General features: G+C 35.2%; 1 protein-coding gene across 1 annotated transcript in view; it reads right to left on the bottom strand.

The window, feature by feature from the left end:
• Positions 1–1,645: 1,645 nt before the first annotated feature.
• The window catches only part of EXO1 (exonuclease 1), an 18,076-nt gene continuing 6,601 nt past the window's right edge, over positions 1,646–13,120 (bottom strand). The window contains 8 exon segments of the mRNA XM_009702782.1: positions 1,646–1,787; positions 3,746–3,939; positions 7,360–7,461; positions 7,978–8,437; positions 9,684–9,924; positions 10,995–11,211; positions 11,814–11,910; positions 12,782–12,969. Coding sequence (XP_009701084.1) covers positions 1,646–1,787; positions 3,746–3,939; positions 7,360–7,461; positions 7,978–8,437; positions 9,684–9,924; positions 10,995–11,211; positions 11,814–11,910; positions 12,782–12,969 — 1,641 coding nt within the window.

Genomic DNA, 13,120 nt, shown 5'->3' with positions numbered 1-13,120 from the left:
ACACTACCCAGAGTCAATTTTAACTCAAGAATAAAGTCTTGCACAAATTCATTTGCATATGCTATTGTATCTTTCATAAAAGAAGCACTAACCCAAGAACTCCACACTTAACTATAAAACTTACATGCTAGTAGATGTTTACCTGTATTATATATATGGCCTCCAAAGCACAAACCAGAAACTACATAAAAGTGTTTTTAAGAAATCTGCTTTAAGACCATACAATGTAATGCAAACAAGAAGCACTTTTGCATGAATAATTCCCCTAATACCTACCACTGAAATAGCACTCCAAAAAGCTATTACATGCCCTATGCCTTTTAAGGCATCGTCAATTATATTTTTTACTCTCCTGTCCCTACAGGAGTATACATGAAAAGAAACAGGGCATCCATTTGTGACAAAATTGTGTCAATATGGATGTATGTATAACATTTGCTTTATTTCCTCTGATTATCTCTTCAGAGAAGCTTGAGTAAAGCAAGTGAAGGTATTTTCAACAAATGAACTACAAGAACAGGTAAGGCAGTATTTGCAGGCAACAGAATTAAAAGGATTTTAAGAGTTAAAATTAGAATTAAAATAGCAGAATTAAAAGAGGCAGTACTACTTTCACACATGTAGCTTGCATGCAAGATCACAGAATCACAGAATTGATTTGGTTGGAAGAGACCTCTGGGATCATAGAGTCCAACCTTATGTTCTATCTCTCTCTCTCTACATATAAAGATGTCATATACTCCCTTAAAATTACCTGTCCTTGAAATACAAACACAAGTAGCTTGTCTCTTCTGGTGATTCACTAAAGCAGGAACAAGTGGCTCTTTGACTGAAGAGGCAGGCAACAGGCAAGGATGGACTGTACAAAATAACCTTGCAACTCCCACACTGATAAATCAGTTTGTTGCGAGGACAATGCTCTTTTGTAACCCCTAGCTCTGAGGACTGATATTTTGTGTGTCTGTTGTTGGATAAGACTAGAAACACAGAAAAAGCAGGTAACACAGAGGAACACACTGTATTTCTTCAGAGATCATTCTATTAATGTAAGAATTTGGGGACCAAATATTTGTGATATTCCTTTCTGCAGTCCCCAAGTTATTCCCACCAACAACATGACTGTATCAAACAGAAGGCTAACAGTTGAGAGAGCAGATCTTACCTTATAGGGAAAAGAAATAGTTATCAGAGTGCTGGAAGCATAAGTGAAGGCTGTTATGAACATCTAACAGCAGTTTTACTCCTGTCTTGGAGCCAGATTAGCCTCAAGAGATTATCAGCTTTTAAAAATTAAGATACAAACTTGTTCTGCTGCTGCTGTGCAAAGACAAAGCCATAGCTGTTGTAGAAACTTAGATTGCATATGTGACCTACATAAAATGCCCAGGGGCAGCTGAAAAAGGTTTGGACAAAAGTTTAGTGTGAGGACTTAGAATGAGAGAACACAGGCATCTGAAGGACTTTATTCCAATCAGTATAGAACTGTACCTTTCAATTCACGCTTTTATAAAAAAAGATGACAAATCACTAGTCAGACTAAAATATATAATTGGTTTTCAAAGCATTTTTTCTATATTGATGAAATATCCAGAAGTTAAATTTTGACAATGATTAAAAACACAGCCTATTGTGCACAGCATGCAGTTCATTGGAATATAGCTCTCTGAACATGACTACGTTCCAGATGATTAAAGATTTCTTCTTCTGTTTCTGGAGTGAGCTGTATATTATCTTTGATTGGAGACAACGGATCTGACTTTTTACAAGCAGGAAGTTTTTCGTACTCTCTGCACAAAAGAAAAAAAAAAACAAACACAACAACACAAAACGAAACACAAAGACAAAACAAAACTCAAGAATGTTATGATATTATATGTTTCTAACCACAGGCCTGTAAGAACATATGGATTAATACAAAGCAAGACCCCTCACCTAACTACCCATTCATCTAAGAATAAGCCCAAAATAAAAATTTGTGATGGACAGTTTTAATTTCCAGCTCACTACAACTGAACAACTTCACAGAAAGTGATTTCAACTGTTCCAGTTACCCTGTGACAAAATGATAGCTATTAGCTTCATATTTGAAAGACTGTATGTACCCCATCCTACTCTGGGTTGTACATGCTTCCTTAACATTTAAGCCTTCTGAATAACTGTAGTTTCGTACATATCCTGTGAGTCTTGACATTACGACAGAACAGATTAGTGTACCACATGATTTATTTGCCATCAGATAATATAATTCTTAACACATAAGGTTAATATAGAAGCATTTTAAAATCTGAAAAAAAAAAAAAAAAAAAAAAAGAACAACCAACAAACAGAATACTCGGAGCTAAGTCCTGGCAGCGAGAAAAACCTTTCTGTGAAATAAATTAAGAAAAGAATCTCCTAAAAGCTAACAAACAAACACTTTCTTGACACAAAAGTAATTAATATATACAAAAATATATATCCCCAGTATAAACCCTGAAGTTACAGACCACCCAAAACTGGATGGATGAAATGTGGATGTTTGGAGTTAAGTCTTGCAACTATCAGCAGAGAATAGGAATTGACTGCCACCTAGGCTCACTCTGTCCTATTTGTGTGTATTCTGATAAATCAAAATACATTAATTTTCTCCCTGTGAACAACCCTGGTCAGATATCCCAAATTAGAACATGTCAAGCAATACATACACAAACACTTTCACTTCCTCTTTGAAACTGTCATTCTTAATCCGCATCAGGAGGATAATAAAAACTAAGATCTCTAAAAATGTTAATACAGCAAGTAATGTTTTTTAAATAGAAATCAGTTGTATGTTTATAATAGCGTACCATAAGGTCCAAACTTACTAAAATACATTCATGTGACTTAACACCTGCTCACCAATCTCATTTACTACTTAGTGCGTTTTTGTCCTACTCACATTTGGTTTCAGATTAATGAGAAAAATAATTTTACTTGAATAAGACTTATTTATTCAAACTTGAGATTGCTACTTGGAGCTCAGAAAGTTTTGCCACCAGGAGTTTTCACCTGAGCCCATGGAAGTAGTGTAAGTTAGAATACCTACACTTTTTGATTTGGGTTGGGTTTTTTTGGTTTTGGTTTGTGTTTGTTTGTTTGTTTTTTTGAGTAATCATTGTCCTTCAAGTTCAAACCTTGAACATGCAAAAACTTCAAGTTAGCTAAGTCATCTGCACAAGGGAAAACAAGAGCATTATATAATGTGCAAAAATGTCTCTTGTAACCAGAGACTTCAGCTAATGGAAATATTCCATCAATTCACCATGATCTTAAAAGCAGAACTGTTCTGACAATCAGCCATCTCAAAATGTGAAAAGCACATGAAGTTAAATAGAAACAACCTTGTATTCAACTAAGTTTGGCAACTTTTACACAGCTTTTCATTCAGACTAAGAAATGCCTTTTGGTATTTGATGTCAAGCAATGGTAATAATTTTCATATAAATTATGTTAAACTAAATGTACTGCTTCAATAAATTAATTTTAGCTGACAGTTTTTCCTGGTTAGAAAGAATGAAGTAATTAGAAGATCATATTTACCACAAATCATACTTTATGGTTATATCAAGCTTCAGAAATTAAAAACTGTATGTAGAAAATATCATATCTTAAGCTATTATCTTTACTGAATTGTGTGGAAGAGACATGTAGATTCTGCTTTGAAAATTGTTTCTTTGGAAAAAAAAAAGTATACACAGTGCTAAGTAAAGGGTTAAAAGCAACTCACCTTTTAAATTGGAAGTTTTTCCGGAGTTCACTAATTGTGGCTTGCAATCCCAGCTTATTTTCAACATCACAGTGATTTCTCTTCTGCACAGGTGACAGTTTCCTGCTTAATCCGCTTACTTTAGCCGGTATCAACGGCTTGAGCTTTGTTACAATACGCGACCCTATACGATTGGGTTTATGTAAACCAGGCACCTGTGAGATTTTAATATTTCAACACAAATGGTTAAAATGAGAACCTGTAAGCAACAGATATTATGCTGCAAAGCTTCTATAACCTAAAAAGTAGCATCTCAAACACATTAGACATAATGCAGCTGTAAGAACTAGCAAACCAGTTTCCATAGGTCTTCGTATTCCAAGAGGTTGCAAATATACATTTCTTTTGAATGCAGTTTTTAAAGTCTATTTAGTATTTATTTTCTTATCTGTTTACATAAGAGCACAACAAAAACTCTTCAATGTCAGCCTGCAGAATTTTAAGAGACGTTACTGTCTGGTATCATTGTCTTTGATACCTAGATTTCATGAAAAATGGAGTCATAAGCAGAGTGTTAAACCACGACAGGCACCTAGGTTGTAAATAATGCTCATATTTCCCATTTGGATAATGTTAAAAAGAAACAATTTTGCTCTAAATGAATCATCTTCTCTGTTTTGCTGGATCACCTTTAGAAGATGGCACAGCTCTGCCTACTTCAGGTGCTACACTTAACAAATGCAAAAAGCTCTTCCTCATCCAAGTATTTGCTATTGATCACCTAACATGTTTTTTTTCTTAAACTAAAAAGATGTTGGCAGGCTTTTCTTCAAAGAGAACTCATACCACAGTTCTTTCCAAAATGACATTGCATATTGTCATCCTCCTCACTACACACACTTGTTATATAGTTTTTTTTATTGAAATGACATTGTTTCTACCTGAATAGACTAGGCAGAATCCCAAATAAAATTTGGAAAAAAGTTTAAAATGTAGGCTAAAACTTGGAACAAGAATATTAGGAAGAATAAAAATAAAATCCTAAAACTCCCTGCTTTAGAGTATTTTGCTGTTTATCTATCATCTCAGCCATTTTGCAACATGCATGAAGTCACCCATAATCCTACATTTCTTTGTGGTACTGAATTATACCAGAGTTACAATTTAATTCAACTAATCCAGAAGTAGGCAAAGCTGCATGTCGAGCACCTATTAAGAAACTTAAAACCAGAGTAGACTGCTCTTTTCTTTTGTCAATATTAGTCTCTTTGCTGAGCTCATCGTAATTATGGAAAATAATTAGCAGTAAAACACACAGCTGGAATACTATCACAGAAAAAAAACACTACAAGGTCCTAGAGCACTCACAACCTTGTAGGCATGTGTTAGAGAAAAACTTCTATTAGCTTTGATGTTAGAATTGATTAGCTAGGCACTTCACATTTTGGATCGAAACCATAAGAGTTGACAACTTCCCCGGATTCCCTCCCCCAATTGTTAAATTTCTCTACAGATCACCTATGTTATTCAGCTTACCATAATCAGAATAATTCAGATTTCAAGTGATCGCTTGCTTCTTCCCTAAATCTGGAATTCATTATTCCATTGGTATCTTTTCCTGTACATAACACCAGCAAAGATTTCCCTTGTTTTACACTCCCAATAAGCAATTCTAAAGGAAAACTGAGCCAAAAGTGGGCTCCTTATCTCTACCTCCTCCTTCTTCAGTTCTGATCTCGCTGGTGCTCTGATGCACACGAGCCTGAGGGTCTGGGTAGGCCTAGTTTCCAATGATTGACCTTTTGGTTGTTGTTGTCAAGTTAGTTTTCAGCCAGGTCAGTTTTCTGGTCCAACTCATCGTAAGTATTATTACCAGCACATAAAGGAAGCAGAGGGAATGCATGGCCAAGGAAATAAGTGGGGGAAATCCTCCTACTAGCCACTTGCTTTAAACTAACCCTACTTTCATCATGGATTTTCAGCAGATTCCTACTGTCAAAAGAGCTCCAAGCATCCTGAAATTTTGTTTATATATGATGCTTTATCAACTCAATACTTCCGTACTGTGTATTCCCCAATGTTTAGTATATTCGTTCTCCCAATATACCTTTAAGGTGAGTAAAACATTAAATACATTCTTAAAAACAAAGTAACAAAATTCTGAATCTCAGGATGATTTCACTTCATTGCACAGTCTTGTTGAGAAGAAGTGGGCAAAATGTTAATCTAATGAAAAAGCATCAGTTTTCGTAATCAGGTGTTCCAGAATAAAGATGTATATTCCAGCTTAACACAGAAGTTACTAAGAATAACCACAAGATGTCACAATGAAACAAGACACACACAATATTCTTGTTTGGCGGAGAGAAGCTTGGGATTTTTAGCCTGTCTATGAGAAAGCAGTTAGTAGGGGTGTACACGAAAGGAAAAAAGTCTCTTCCTTAGACTTATGAATCTTTTTGGTCAATTCTAATGACAATGTCTAAGGAGTTAGAGCACTTTTAGCTGTTAAGGTCTTGGAAGTTTTGTAAACTAGACAAATAGGTAAAGCTCTTAGAAATATCACAAAGACTAGGGTACAAGTTTATGCTTAGACATCTAAGAAACTGCATAGAAGTCAAATTACAGGTGCCCAATCAATAGGAAAAATAACTGAAATGTAGGCTCTGAAGGAAAATTGATTGTCCTTCCATACTGATTTTTTTTTTAGCGTCTAACAAGGCTTTTAACTAAAACAATTAAACAAGAAAGGTTGACTAAAACCTTTCCAAGTTTTGAAATTTAAACACACTTTTTCTAGTCAAAGAGGAAGAAGCTCACTGAACTAGCAGATTTATCATGACAAGCAATGAAATGAGGTGTATATTGTGACTGTATCTGTGGAAGAGTGGTTGAATGAGAAGGGACATAACCTGATTGTGATGAACAATCCGGCCTTTGCAATGGGCCGCGAACAGAAGCCTTAGCTGCAGGCCTGAAAGTGACCGTGAACTCTCCTTGAATCCCCTAAGAAGCAGAAGCAGCAGAACAAAGAAAAACAAGATAAGAGGAGCTGTCTCAGTGAGCAGGGGAGGGAACATTGTTACTTCATGACGCGTGGACACGAGATGTGTACCAATCAAAAACAACCCGATACGCATGGACATAAGTTGTAAACCAATCATAGATGTGTGGCTTAATGCATGGCTTTCTGCTTGTCTATAAATATGCTGTGAAAATTTGAATAAAAGGGAGAACGACCACACTCATATTGAGGCTACATCGTTACTCCGGGCCCATCCCTCACTCCGACATGTGTCTAGATTATGAACATGACTGCAATTTGCATGATAAAACCTGTGCATTTAGCATGCCTGAGGAAAAAAATAAGTGTTTGTTTGCCTTAGCTTGTCTTCCTATTTTGTACTGAAGTGCTTAAAATCCCCAAACAAGTTGCAACTGTGATATCCATCATAGGTGGCCCTGTTATAGTTTATCTCAGCTCTGATACAGATGAATGAGAATATAGTTTTCTCTTGCCAACATGTGCATTGCTTAAGATTCTTTCATTAAGAGTTTTTGAATGAACTAGTGGAAAGTAAAAACTGATTTTCAGAATTTAATAGAGCTCATAGTAAAGTTAAAAGAATTCTTACCTTGGTCTTTATGATCGTATTTTTTCTGTCAGTTTGACCAGCAGGAAATACTGGAGACCGGGGACATTGACCATCAGCCGGGTTTGAACTGGAGTCAGATTCCTTCATTAAGAGAAAATTCATTTGGTTTTAAAAGAGATTGGTTTGGCTTTTTTTGTTTGCCTTTTTGGGGCTGCTACCCCCCCAATGTAGATTTTTATACCCACACATATATACTTTATAAGGTATAATGTTTTCAGCAGTTCTAAGACATAATAAAAAAAAAAATCTGGCCTTATTTTCAGCAAGCAACACTATGGTGACAAATACAGGCTTTCTGAAAGGACTTCTTCAGGGAGAACAAAAGCAGAGAATAAAAGTTAGCCTACCATGGTTTTTTATGACCCACTAGTAGTGATAGCAGTGGAAAAACTGAAGACAAACTAAAACCAGAGAACAGACTTGGTTTAAGCTAGTTAAGTCAATCCGTTCTACACAACTATGTTAAGCATTGACAAGTTTTGTTAGCACAAGCTACATAATTTGCAGGGTAATATTTTGAAGATATTTCTTTTATAATTTAAAATTTCTTTTATAATTTAAAGTGAAAGCAAACACTGAAACAATTAGTTTTCTTACTTCTGCATCTGAACCATTGTTAGACACTTGCGGTATTTCTGAAGAGTTCAAACTGCATTCTGATGGCTCACAAGACCTTTGAGACTGTAATGACAGCTCTGTTAAGGGGGAGGATTCTTCCTCCAATTCGCTGCACACTGCCCCACTCTTTGTTTGTACCCCATTAATCTGTTCCTCCTGGGATACCACACAGTTGCTTCTCTGTTGGTGAAACTGCTGTGAAAATACAGTATGAGATGGACCAGGATTTCCCAAATTATTTACGAGGCTGTTAAACCATCGGAAGCAGTTTTTCTGTGTTTCTCCAGGAGGTGTAAAGATAGTCCTTGTTAATTTTTCAGTTTCTGAAAACTGAGAAACATCTTCTGCTACATGTTTTACTTCCTGTTTCTGGCAACCCCGCTCAGCATCTTGAGTTAGATCACTGCCATCAAACATAATTGCATAATTGCAGAAAAACCTAAAAAAGTAAAAAAAAAACCATGAAGGCAAGGGAGAAGAAAGTTATTGCAAATGAGTATGCTATGTCCAAAATCCAATAGTTGTCTCTATCCATCAGTTTTATTTTTGAAGTGCACTTGCAGACACAAACTATTTTGACAATGGGCAAAGTCTTAGTCCCTCAGGGAGGCATTTAACAGATAACAGTAAAAAAAGAGGGAGAAAAAAAATCTGTAAACATGTCATTCATTGACTGAAATACTAATAAAGTTCTTCATCTGACAAAGAGAAACATCTAGGAATCCTACAAAATTTAACAATATATTCATTAACTATCATAAAGCTAAACAGTAGTGAAGCACCTCTTATCAAGGAAACTAGACTCTATCTAGTTCTTTTCCATGCTATAGCAGCAGCCCCTAAGAGTAAGTACAAGTCAGAGCTTTTTAAGAAACTGAGCATTGCTTTAGAGAAGAACCTATCATCACTGACAACTCTTAATTTGTGATGCAATATAACAAAACTTTCAGCTCAGGAATGTGTGCCTTAAAGCTAAAGAGCATCAGTATTACGACTGTTCTGCAAAATGACACTGCTAAAAAACATTCAAATTATTTAAAATAAAAATTACACAATAAGAGACATAATTGTGATAATGCTTTGTAAAACCAATTCAAGTAGCTGTGGCCAAATGCAACCAAAAAAACATTAACACGCAGCCAATTAAAAAACACCTGACAAACCCCAAGTCCCTTTTCTCAAAGTGCTGCTGCAGAGATCAGGAGCATCAACTGAATCAGATGGGATCAGAATCAGTATTTGTCATACAGTATGACCAGGTTTGGCTTTACTGAAACAAAAAACCCTGTCAAAATAAGTCAATATATTCACTAACTGCTTATATATTTGGCTCAAAGCAGCTACTTTTTTTTTTTTTTTTTTTTTGAGATATGTCCTATGATCTTAACTTGGAAAAGAAATATGGCCAATTCCCAATTGATTTTGATACCCAGAGACTAAATTGCATTGAATAGTCTTACAGTTTTCATTTCTGCAGTAAAAAATTGACATTATTTATCTAACACATAGACAACATGCCTAGCACAAAGGGTTCTCCATCTCAGCTCAGGACTACAAGTGCATTAATACAGCTGCATAAAAATTCTGAGGTAGCATTTTTCCTGGTTACAGTATTCAGGTTATTTCAGCAACCAGGACAGCTAATAGTATTTTGCTACTTATTAAAACATGTGACACAACCATACCTGCTTCTTGTTCCTGGAACAATTACAGCATCCTTCTCTTTGTTTTTCCTTTGTAGAAAGGAAGCAAATTTATTTCTAACCCTGGGCAGGGAGTTTTCTTGAGTGACAGAATTCCCTGAAGAATCAAGGCTTTGTATTGCTGAGACACTCTTTTGTGCTTGACCATCATGATCACTCTCCTTGAATTTTTTTGCTTTTGAAAATGAATATTGGTTCAACAGATCTCCATCTGAGGTTTCTTCTAAATATAAAGACAATTTAAGCATCACTGTAGAAGCACGTTCTAGAATTAACCGTTATGACAGAACTGAGCATTACATATTTACTCTCACAGGCTTAAAAATGTTAGTAAAGGTCTGGTAGGAACGTTCTTGACATTACAGTTTAGAAGTCTTTAACACACTTGTTTTCTAGTACACAGCCGTAAAAGTAACTTTCTGTGAAAAGGAATATGGAGTGAAGGCAGAACAACTGAAAAAAAACTAAACCTTAAACAAATACCATATTTCGTTTTGGGTTTTTTTGTTTGATTTTTTTTTTTTAAAAAAACACTTTGAAAGTAAAACTAAGTTGAACTTAAAAACAGGTTTCTAAACGAACTACAAATTTTGATAGACCAGGGAGTAGGAAGATACCAGGAGCAACAAAGGCAAAAAAGGAGACCTAGTAGCACAATCAGAAAGCAAAAGAAGCAGAGGAAGAGAAAATACTTAACAGATCAGATAAAGCACAATGGGAACTAAGAAGTGCCCCTTCTGTTACAAGCACACAGTTTATTTTAGCACATATAACTCAGGTGGTGTAGAAGACAAGATAGCACAGATTTACTAGAGGAAGTGAGAAAGCTGGAGTAAATAATACCTATACAGGGGATTCAGGCAGCACAGTGTTAAAAGAGTACAGAAAGCGTTCTTTAAATTTTCTGTTTGGCCAAATATAAACTCTAAGAAAAATAGGCTATTTTCATTTCTTCACAAGCCATTAGAAGATGGCAATTAAAACCAAAAATATCTAAGAATAGAACAGATTGTGTTAAACATTGCAACTTAAAATTGAAAACAACAAAGTTGTTCATAGCTAATTAAAGGAAGTTAAAATCAAATGCTGCTGAAACTTTGCTGCCACTCTTAATCATTATGTAGGCTTTAAAATTATGGCTCGTTAGTCTTGCAACTTGTTGAAAACACAATACAGACAATAAAAGATAGTGTTAGGTCACTAAAATGTCATGCCATCAAGTCTAAGATAAAATCCTTTCTTTCCCCACAGGTTTCTACTGTTTTTTGTCTACTTGTTTTAATAAAAACATACCACTCCTTGGCCTTTTTGCCAAGAGCTCTTTGCCTGGAAGTTTTAGCCCTTTAATGCTAATTATCTTCTCCATGCCTTTGGTTGTTGGTTTCTCTTGTAAATGCATTTTATGAGGAACAGTATCTGCATTAGGGCCAAGCTTGTAGTCTCTGCTCCAAATGCTGTTTACATGATTAGCATGTCTGTCATTCCAGCCACAACTTCTGTGCTGCACAGGCTACAAAAAAAAAATTTAAAAAACAAGACATAGGTTTATAATTTTGTCTTCTATGTATGATATCCTGATTTATCATTATAAGGACATTTTGACATTTGCACAGTTAGTGACATATTTTCTTTTTTGTTCCTACATTTCTCAGGCTTTCCATACAATTTCTTTTTCCTTTGTGTTGCCATGACTTCTTCATTTCAGTATGGCGCAAGTGACTAACTGCTCATCTCAGACAAAATTGAAAGTTTAAATTTTATTTGTATTCACAGAAAACCTAATTTGGAAAAATACCTTCCTCAGAGTTATACACTTCGTAGAAATCCAAATCTCTTTGAGAATTTTCTTTTTAAATCAGTTACTTCTGTCAATAGCATTAAGGACTTAACAAAAAAGTCTGAAGTAAAACAAACGTTAAAGTCAAATGCCAGGAAAAGTAAGATTTTACCTGTACAACAAATGAGAAATATGTGTGGGAGCATACGGTTTCTGTAATAGCAGAATAGTTTTCACTACCAAGTCAGTTGCAGATAACATTCAACCGTGTTTTTCCATGAATGTTGAGACCCACATCAAAATCTTAACATATAACTTCAGGACAAAGACGTTACCTGTGCAGTGTCAGGGTTATAATTATCAATTTGTTCCATTGTATCGATATTAATGTTGCCAATGGCAATTTGAAAAGCAACACCATCACCAAAATGTCTGTTCCCATCATATTAAAGGAAAATATCTGAATATTACATTAAATTTCAAGAGCCGTAGCATGAAAGTTAGACTAGTTGTTTCCCAATTTTGTGCTAAAAAGCATTGCTAGAATATTAACCAAAAGCATTTTACTACTACTCATGGCTCAATCTGATGCAACAGCAATTGTAATAGATCTGCAGTGCTTGGCAAATCACAAAAGTCAAAAGGAAAACCTTCAGTCATCAGCAGAAAATTTACTATCTTCCTCCTTCCTAATTTCTGGAAATCACAGAGATTACTAGCTTTGTATGTTCTTCAAGCCACCTAACTATTTCAACAGTTCTCTCTCTTCATTTTCCTAATCTTTCATGCTGAAATTTGTGCTGCACAAATGTGGTAAATTGCTACTTGTTCTATAGAGAGAGATATCCGGTAAAAAAAGGAAATTCTTAGATTAGGGAATGAGTTGAACACTGACTGCAAGAATTAAACTGGCAGAGATTATAACACACTTAACACAGGCAGAAATTAAAGACAGTTGTAAAGTGACTCAAGCAGTTTAAATATAACCTGTATTTAATGAGTTGTTTTCCAAAAATAAAAATAAAAAAAAAAATCAATAACTTCTGCCTAAAATGATATGTCAATGATAGGTCACTCAGTTACTCTCTACACTTTTTTTTCATTAATTAAAATTAGAGCGAAAGAGAAAAGAAAAGAAAAATTTCTAAGATTGCAGAAAAGCCAAGCTTTAGTCAACATCAGAGACGCAATGAAAAAGTAAGTACACCACAGATGCAAAGAAAAGTGTAAGACACCACATCTGCTCACCCCCACATCTGCTCACCCTCACTTCCCCACTCTGCTGTTTCAACACAAAGGATACCGCCCCGCATAAATTAGTGCTTCTGGATCAATATCATCCCCATATGCATTCAGAGGAACTAATTTTCTGTTAACAGGATCAAAAACTAACTGATAAAGGAATGTATTATTGGCTCGTGTAAAACCCTGTATGTATTCTTCTGGTACCGTTATATTCATCTTCAAGTACTGTCCCATTTTCTTAATAACCTTTCAAAAAAAAAAAAAAAAAGATTGCTTAACTGTTTCATTTAAACAGGTTACACAAAAGGTTAAATACATCTCAACTATTAAGTATCTTTGCTCGTAATTAAATGTAGAAGGCATGTCCTGTTACAACAAGCAGATTCAACTTAAAGGG

The sequence above is a fragment of the Cariama cristata genome, unplaced genomic scaffold (assembly GCF_000690535.1).
Source record: "Cariama cristata isolate BGI_N322 unplaced genomic scaffold, ASM69053v1 scaffold1816, whole genome shotgun sequence".
Lineage (NCBI taxonomy): Eukaryota > Metazoa > Chordata > Aves > Cariamiformes > Cariamidae > Cariama > Cariama cristata.
This window is presented reverse-complemented; position numbering and strand designations above follow the sequence as displayed.